Source organism: Triticum urartu, chromosome 4 (genome assembly GCF_003073215.2).
Source record: "Triticum urartu cultivar G1812 chromosome 4, Tu2.1, whole genome shotgun sequence".
NCBI classification, from domain to species: Eukaryota; Viridiplantae; Streptophyta; class Magnoliopsida; order Poales; family Poaceae; genus Triticum; species Triticum urartu.
In genome coordinates this window covers 1,026,112-1,035,822 of record NC_053025.1, presented here as the reverse complement: position 1 = coordinate 1,035,822, position 9,711 = coordinate 1,026,112, and the positions used below count along the sequence as shown (strand labels likewise).

At 47.0% G+C, this 9,711-nt stretch overlaps 1 protein-coding gene across 1 annotated transcript; it reads right to left on the bottom strand.

Annotated features, from left to right (window-relative positions):
- Positions 1-7,371: 7,371 nt before the first annotated feature.
- On the bottom strand, positions 7,372-8,442 carry LOC125553289 (BTB/POZ and MATH domain-containing protein 1-like). The gene has a single exon (XM_048717108.1). The coding sequence runs from the start codon at positions 8,440-8,442 to the stop codon at positions 7,372-7,374; it is 1,071 nt and encodes a 356-aa protein (XP_048573065.1).
- Between the last annotated feature and the right edge of the window lie 1,269 nt (positions 8,443-9,711).

Below are 9,711 nucleotides of genomic sequence, written 5' to 3'. Positions count from 1 at the left end.
TTTCAGATACGAATATGGATGGTGAGAGTGCATCAGCTCAACCGGTACTTAAAGTTTTCAGAACAACTGTTTTTGTGTTGGGGAAAATACATTTTAGTTGACATTTTGTGGAATTTTACTCCTACCTCTAAACCAGAGTGGCTAGATCCAATATGATTTCAATTCTTTAAGTTTCTAGCCATAAATATCGTGTGGTCATTTCCATGGAATTTCTTTGTTTAGGGGTATTTTCATGGAATTTCGGTTCCTTTTAGAGAACGACAGGTCAATCAAATGAAGTCCATCATACATTAGGTTCATTTCCCCCCTCTATTCTGCAGCAAGCGGTTGCATCTATGTATCGCCTTTGGCGAGAGAGCGTCTATATATCGCTCGAAGCACGTTCCCCCCTCCTTTCCATTTTCAAGAGGCACAGCGTGAAAGCGAATATGTGCCTCCATGCAAAACAAATCTATGCCTCAGGAAAAATTCTTTTTCTTCCGCGAGAGGCAGCCTCTCACGGTAGAAGAAAAACACATTTTATTTCTTGGCATAGCTGCGCCTCTCGCCAAAGAAAAAACATATATTTCTTCTTTTCCGAGAAGCATAGTTGTGCCTCTCGTGGAAGCAAACCTGTGCCACCACGATAAGCAAATCTATGCCTCTCGCGGAAGATAAAAGAACGAGTTATTTTGTGATTTTTTTTGTCCAAATCTTAGGGAAAGCCGGACAAACACCAAAAAGCCAAAAAAACCCAGAAAAAACTCATCTAAAACCTGAAAATGCCTAAAGAAAAATTTAAAAAATCCCAAGGGAACACCCAGTACGCGATACATGGCGACGGCTAACGCGCTCTCAGCCCACCAAAAATAACCCTTGAGGGGTTCCCGCAATAGGCAACCCTCAGAAAGTTGCTCTCATATGGCAAACGCGGAACTTCATTCTCGCCTTGAAGTGGCTAGCGACTGCACTACTAGCATATCATTCTTTGCCGATAGCAAAAAAATGGAACACCAAACGTGTGTGTGCGCGCGAGTTTGTCACTCTGTTTAAAGAAATTCTTCACTCGGTTTTAGGAAAATATTCGCATGCTTTAAATAAATTGTTAATGCTATTAAGAAACATTTTTGCGTACTTTCAGAAATGTTCATGTTGTTCAATTTTTTTATACATAAAATGTTCACGTACGTTCAGAGAATGTTCACACTACTCAGTAGAAATGTTCATGTACACCATGCAAAAAAATGTTCATGTCCTTTAAATAAAATTTTCGTGCTTAAAAAATATTTATTTTAGAAAATTGTTTATGTTGTTCATAAAAATGTTTACAATATCTTAAAAAAATTGTTGTCTATTTTTGGAAAAATTTACAGAAAATAATACTCAATATTTTAAAAAATATACAATGAACTTTTTCGTAATACAAGATGAACATTTGCAAAGGAAATGTTGTACATTTTTATATACCCGATGAACAGATTCTAGATACAAGGTGAACAGTTTGTAACATGTGGTAAACAATTTTGCAATAAACGTTGAAGATTTCAGCAAATGATTAAATATGTGATCAACCATTTTCAAGTACACAACGAATAGTTTTTAAATACATGGTTAACATTTTAAAATACGAGCCAAACATTTTCTTACAATACGGTATGAGAATTCTTCGAAACATTTTGCACATTTTCTGTTAGACTTGATAAGCAAAGGGTGCACTTAGGCCAATCTAGCGCATATAGAAGAAAACCTTTCTAGCAAAAACCTTGAGAAAATCGTTGATGGGCTGGCCCATAAGCAATCGGCCGGCGGCCCGAGGGCCCCTCAATCCAAGACTCCCTCACGGGGGCCCTCACCTGCCAAGCTCCACTGCCCGCTCGATTTGCCTGACGATTCGCAAAGTAGTTGAATTCCGCACGAAGGCACGGTAAGAAAGAAAATCCCTCAAAAAGCTTTAAGTTTCAATGATGAAACTTACCTTTTTTTTTGCATAAAATATGCCCTGTTCCAACAAGTTTCAGAGATATAATTTTAAACAATTTTTTCTGTCGGCCGTAGACACAAAGTAACTGATTTTTGTCGGCCGCATGTACTAATAAGTTTCAAACATTGAAACTTAACATTTTTCTTAAAAAGTCGTCAAAATATATTCAAAATACATCTTATTTGAAAGTGTTGGTCGCGACAAACACGAATACGAAAAAAAATTAATTTAAATTTTCCGTTTAAAAGACATAGAAGTTTGAAAATCGAAAGTCAAAATAAAAAGCTAACATCAGGGGCTGAGTGTCCTGCACTTGCGTGCCGTAAATCCTTGTCCGAAAAGGGAAGGTATACTTTGGGTATGTCCGTTTCATACATTGTCCGTCATCCGGTCCGGAAAATATGATATACTCGGGCGCGAGAATCCGGACCGCTTTGAGTTTGGACTCGACTCGGACTTGGCGCGAGTAGTATATAACATGGACCCTGGCGTGCAAAGCTTGAGCTCATTGATTGATCCGTTCGGCTTGGGTTTTCCACGCACCTGAGCTGATGACGACCGGAGGAGGGCCGGCGGCAGTGACGACGGCGTAGACAACCAGGGTGGCCAATGTTGATTCCGCTCTCGTCCACCTGAGAGTAAACTACAAGCAGCTCCTGGAGTTTCCCGCCGGCGAGGCCCTCAGCTCCGACGTGGTCTCCGTCGGTGGGCAGCTCTGGAGGATCGACCTCTACCCGAGAGGGACAAGGCCCAACCACCGACACGTCTCCATCTTCCTCAGGCACCTCACCACATCATCATCATCGTCACATTCATCCGTCAAGGCCATATTCGAGCCCTTCTTCCTGGGCAGGGACGGCAGACCATCTCCCAAGATCACAAAGTGCTCGCACGCCTATGAGTACGACGTGTGTAGTAGCATCAGAAGCTGCGCCGACGGCTACATCTTCGGCGCTGACGACCTAGGATACCCCGAGTTCCATGAGCGATCTCTTTTACATAGGTACGTGATCGACGGAAACGTCACCTTCGTGTGTGCCATCGTGGTCGTCAACGAGCTACACCCTGCCCCGTGCCGCCACCGAACCTCGGGGGCCAGCTTGGCCGCCTGCTGGAAGACGACGGGACGACGGACGTGTCGTTTGTCATTGGCGGCGAGACGTTCCATGCGCATCGGGCGATTCCCGTGGCCCGCTCGCCGGTCTTCAGGGTGCAGCTCTTTGGATCCATGTTCCCGACGTCGGCGCCCATGGTGCTGCACGACATCTCACCCGCGACGTTCCGCGTCATGCTTCGGTGGATGTACACGGATGCCTGGCCTGCAGGAGACGATGGTTCATCGCCTGTTGACATCTTTCGGGATCTTCTTGCCGCCGCCGACCGGTATGCGTTGCACCGGCTGAAACTCATGTGTGCACGGAAGTTGTGCCATAATGTTGTGCCGACAGGGAGGTGGAGAGGAGGGGGTTCAGCGGCGACGACGACGACGCACACAACCACGGTGGAGGATCTTGATTCCGCTCTCGTGCGCCTCCGAGTAGACTACAAGCACTTCATGAGGTTTCCCCCCGGCGTAGCCCTCTGCTCCGACGTTGTCTCTGTTGGTGGGCAACTCTGGATGATCGAGTTGTATCCACGAGGGAAAAGGGCGCCTCATAGCTACACTTCCATCTTTCTCAGGCACCTCACAAGATCATCGTCACCAAGGTGCACCGTAAAGGCCATATTCGAGCCTTTCTTCCTGGGAAGGGACGGCAGACCATCTCCCAAGATCACAAATTGGTCCCATGTCAATGAGTACGATGAAAGTAGTGTTGCACGTAGAAACTACGTCTTCTGTGCTGACGAGAATGGATATCCTCAGTTCTTTAAACGACATGCTCTAGGGACATACGTTATCGACGGATACATCACGTTCCTGTGCTCCGTGGTGGTTGTAAACGAGCTAGGCCCTGATCCGGTCCCTACCTCAAACCTCGGGGAGCATCTCGGCCGCTTGCTGGAAGATGGCAGTAGCACCGGCGACGGGATGATGATGTCGACAGACGTGTCATTCATCGTCAATGGTGAGACATTCCGCGCACACCGGGCGGTGCTAGCGGCCCGCTCGCCGGTCTTCAAGGCTCTACTCTTTGGATCCATGATGGAGGCTACAATGACCTCCTCGGCACCCATTACCATGCACGAGATCATGCCTGCGACATTCAGTGCCATGCTTCGGTTCATGTACACAGATGCCTGGCCCGAAGACGAGGAGCCTGTCGGCAACTCATCGTCCATTGAGATGTTTCAGGATCTACTTGCTGCTGCAGATCGGTATGCACTAGACCGTCTGAAACTCATGTGCGCACGAAAGTTGTGGGATGTTGTGTCGGTACATACTGTTGTGAGTATCCTGGTTTGTGCTGAAACGTATGATTGCCCGGAGTTGAGTAAAAAGTGCCTTGACTTCTGTGCGAGAAACAAAAATTTCAAGCAAGTGGCGTCCGTCGATGGTTATGCATTGTCGGTGCTGAAATTTCCATCAATTACTGGTGAGCTCATCGAGGTTGGGGCATCAAGTTAGAGATAAAGCCATACGTGCAACCGGACATATACACTAATTCGAGCATAGTGTTATTAATGGTTGGCGTTGCTACGAGCATGGTTGATAGTATAGCCAGCTGCTGGTTATAAGCCTGTGCCATGTCATTTACAACCCATCTTATAGTCAACATGTACACTAGTAGATCAAAAGAGTGTACTACCTTTTTATTATATGTCCCACCTTTCATTCTCATAAAGTGTCTAGAAGCACGTGCTAGAGCTGGCTCTTCACGAAGAGCCCGCTTACCTTCTCTCTCTCCTCTTCTCTTTCCTCCAACTAAGCAGAAATATACTAGTAGTTTATTCCTTATAGTCCGCTGACTCAGCTCTATTGTACTTGCTCTACTAGCTATTAGTGTTGAACTTTTCATCAAATAATACTGAGTTAAGAAAAGGTAATTGATCTATGTTGACATATAAATCTTGGCATGTTCCATATATTGTGTGCCCGCTCCTACCTAGTCTATAGTTCTTATGTTTCTAGGTTATTTTGTCGCAAGCGCCTACCTTTTCTACTAAGAACACATAAACTCTATGCTGCAACGAGCGTGTTAGTTCTTTGATGGTTCCGTGTTCCAAATACTCCTCACATATTGGATTCCCCTCAAGTCTATTTTTTCTTGTTTTTGATGTTCGTTGTTGTGAACGCAATTTTGAATGGTCTTCTCCTTTGTCTTTTGTTCTTGTTGCATATGTTGTGATCTTCTCCTCGGTCGACGATTCGGTCAACACGACGTCGGTCCACGATGGCTAGATCTACAGCAGAGGTGCGGGGCGGCGGCGGCCAGGCAGGCGGCAGCGTTCGGCGACAGGTCCAGTGGCGGCGGCTTGGGCACCCGATCTAGGTCTAGATGGGCTTCAGGAGGGCCGCACTTGTTGATGTCATGTACCATCCCGTCAACGGCAGGCTGCCCCTGGGATCGACCCGCATCATGAGGACGTCAGGGGCTCTGGACCTAGGCGTGGCGGTGGTGGCCGCCTCCTTCGCCGGAGATCGTCAGCCTCAGGCTGGGTGGTCGGATCTCCAGATCCATCATCTAGTCCCGGCTGCAAGTTGGGGAGACAGAGTTGCCGGTGAAAACCGAACCGATGGCGGGCGATGGCAGCGTCTTACGTCGTTACCTTGGTGAAGGCATCGCCGTGTGACTTCTGTCGACCCACTCGTGCTGCTTCGAGGGAAACCCTAAAATCTGGTCATCCAGATCGGACAATGGTGGTACTGCGGTGTCGTTACTCTCTTGGGAGCATCGTTTGTGAGCAGCGCTGGAAGACAGAGGCAGGAGGTGGAGCGGCTAAGTTTTGCACGGAGCTTCGGTGGATATGCCTAGTCATGCCTGACCGACAGGTGCTACGCTGTGTCATGCCTGGTTGGTAGGTGGTATGCACGACAGATCTTCTGAAGTCTTCGCGTCTGGATGAATGCGTGCAGGGCGGTGGCGCCGTTGGGCGCCGTGGTGGCATCGACGGATGTCCAGATTGGCAAGGATGATGCGGATGTCTATCCTGAAGATGGGTCAGCGGTCCGAGGATGATGGCGGCTTCTGGCTTCTCAAAACGTGTGCATGTGGTGCACGCTTTAGGTCTGCTACACCGGTTGTTGGTCTCGATACGTTATGTGGATGGATCGGCGATGACACCGGTTTTAGATATGGAGGGTGAGAGCACTCCACATTATTGAGTTTGTAGGTGTGAATGGTGGCTTCAGGTGGCTTGATGTATTTTCTTGTCAGACCTTTGTGGAATAATTAATAAAATGGTTGTATACATCGATTGATGCAGAAGCCGGGGGTTTAACCTCCTTTTCCAAAAAAAAATTGTTGTGACTTTTGTTCAAAGTTGTTGTTGCAGTGAATGAGGATTTACTCCATACCTTAATTTTTTTGCTACTTGGACATGTTTGGCATGTTGCAACATTTTTGTTGCATACATGCATGAAATATTGTGGGTGGGGTTTTCATGTTGTAATTGTTGGACGGTGTATATCTCGCATTTGAGTGTAGTCGGTCCACTGGCGAGGTGACTTATTAGGGGCTCGCCCGCCCGACCAATGTCTAGAGAACCAAGTGCTACACCTATTTTTGATGATGTGGGTTGGTGCCTCAAACATAACCCCATATTGTGCTTTTAACATATAACAAGAAAAAAATTGTTGGATTGCATGTTTGATCATTTTAACCCATTTCTGTAGCTATATGGCATCACTTGTACGTCATGTGGCTCACCTTCTCTCTTTATTAACACTTCACTGAAGGCATATAGAATTGTAAAGAGGAGACTAAGCTATGTGACGGTGTCCCGGCAAAGTGAGCGAGTGAGTAAGTGAGTGACATTGATCGGTTACAGAAGTTCAGATTTACTCAATGAGTAGGAGGGGAGGGGAAATCCACCTACCTACGATGGCTCCGAGGACGGTGGATTTAACGGAGTAGGTGGACCCATGACAACGACAAGTATGCCTGGTAGCACGTAGCCGCTGGATTGCCTAACAACGTGGTGAAGCCATCCGACGTGGTCCTATATTGGTCCGCGGGATAATTTTCGTGTGCAGTAGAAAATAATGATAACATGCAGTAAAATAGGATTATCAGATGCAAGCAACATTTGGAAGTGGCGTTCACGACAATGCAAAATTACATTTGCAAAAAGACACCCACCTTGCAACACAACCACAGTAGTTGTAACATAACATCTATGTCTATGTAGCCGACAACATAGGCATTTGCAGCATGTCGAAACAACCTACATAACATTCAAATTCCGCACTAGGAAGGAGAAGGCACAGAGCCGGCCGATTGATCCCATTGTCATCATAGATCATTTGCCTTTTATCTCCTAAACTTTTCTCCTATCTCTGCAGCAATTGAGGGAAACCTCAGTTCTAGCCATGCATAGCCATCGGTGGATGTTACCTCCTTGAAAATTTTTCCCACTGTGCAGAAGTCAAGGCATTTGTTCTTCAACTCCGGGCAGCCATACGTTTCAGCACAAACCAAGATACTCACAACAGTATGTACCGTCACGTTATCCCACAACTTCCGTGCGCACATGAGCTTCAACCTGTCTAGTGCATACAGATCTGCAGCAGCAAGTAGATCCTGAAACATCTCGACCGATGATGATTCGTCACCATCGGAGTCTTCAGGCCATGCATCAGTGTACATGAACCAGAGCATAGCTTTGAACGTCGAGGGGGCAATCTCATGCAGCACGATGGGCGTCGACGATGTCGTGGTGGCCTCGAGCATGGACCCAAAGAGCTGTGCCTTGAAGACCGGTGAGCGTGCCGCGAGAATCACCCGGTGCGCGTGAAATGTCTCACCGTCGACGATGAAGGATACGTCTGATGTTGTCTCATCACCCTCTAGAAGGTGGCCGAGGCTGTCCCGGATGTCCGAGGGTGGCACGGGGACAGGGCCTAGCTCGTTCACGACCACGATGGAGCACAAGAACGTGAAGTGCCCGTCGACGACGTATCTCTCGAGAGAAGACCGCTGGAAGAACTCCGCATATCCCAGCTCTTCGACGCCGAAGCAATAGTTGTCGTTGTTTATACTCGCGAAGTTCTCACACACGCTCGCGTGCTTTGTGATCTTGGGAGGGGGACTGCCGTCCTTTTCCAGGAAGAAGGGCTCGAAGATGGCCTTGGCACATGTAGATCTGCTCAGGTTTTTGAGGTAGATGGACACGTGTTTGTGGTAGTTCCTTATCCCTCCCGGATAGATGTCGATCCTCCACAGCTGGCCGCCGACGGAGACCACGTCGGAGCTGAGGGGCATGCCGGCGGGAAACGCCATGAACTGGCCGTAGTCTACTCTCAGACGGACGAGAGAAGAATCAACACCTGCCGTCGTGGTTGTCTGCATCGTCATCAGCGCCTCCCCTCCTCCGGTCGTCATCTTTTGTGGTGGTTGCTCGATCTGGCTCTGGCTGCCGTGTGATTAATCAACTCAAACTCAGGTAGGGAAACTCATCAGAGCTGAACGGATCAATTCATCAATAAGCTGAAGCTTGCACCAAGCCTGGTCTTGTCTTCCGTGGTCGTACACGATAGGGTATATATACTCGATCGATCCTACGGCCGGCCGGATTAAAACCGTTCTGGACTCTCCCTCCCGTTTGTCTATGCTAGCAAGAACCCAAGAAGAAGAAGACTACATGGACACGCCGAAGCAATACTCCTTTCCATCCCGTGCTTCCGTATGTATCACTAGTAGAATCTCTGGTTTTGTCCCGAGTTCCACTAGTTCGCCGAGTTAATTATATCAGGAACTCGGCGAACTTCTGTTTACCGAGTTTGACCCAAATTCCGACTTGGCAGTGATAAAAAACTGCCTTTGCAAGGTTCTGATGAAAAACGACTCGGCAAACAAAAAAAAAACTCGGCAGAATCTCATGTTCGCCAAGTTCCCGATGGAAGAAAGTCGGCATATATTGACATGTGGGGCACGCGTTGCAGCAGTTGACGGAGCCGTGACGGTGGCCTCTAATGCAGAGAATTTCGCCTAACGGAAACTCGGTGAACATTTTTAGATTTTCATTTTTTAAATTAGAATTCCCCCGGTTTTCCCAGCTGCCCACCTTTGTCGAGTTCACTAGGGAATAACTCGGCAAAACTATAACCATCGACTTGTGTTTAGTCCCATTTCTCCGCGCGGGACGTACGCTCACTAGCTTAAATAGCCGCGTCGGCTGACGGTGCTAAGCCTATCTCTTATTGTCATCAATTCTCGCTATAAGAACAAGACAACTTGACACTAGATTGCATTCCATCGAGTGTCAAGTTTATCTCGTTGATGTACGTTGATAGCCCAATGAAAGATATGTTTAATTTTTAAATAAATAATTTTTTCTTTTTATTTTTCCTCTAGTTTTGTCGTTGTTATATGTTTTTTATTGGGCGGTCGGCCCGATGGTTTGAGCCGGCTTTGCGGCGCCCACTACCATTTGATCCAACATAGAATCTGACTGCTGGGTCACAGGCGGATGCATTGGTTAGATCAGCCGGTCGGACGGAAGCTTTCCCTATTTTACAGACGTGTGAACATTTTTTAAATGCCAATTGTGTTTGAATGTTATGAAATATTTTTTAAACTATGGAAACATTTTTAGTTGTATAATTATTTTCCAAATGTCGCGAACATATTTTTGTAACGCGTGACATTTTA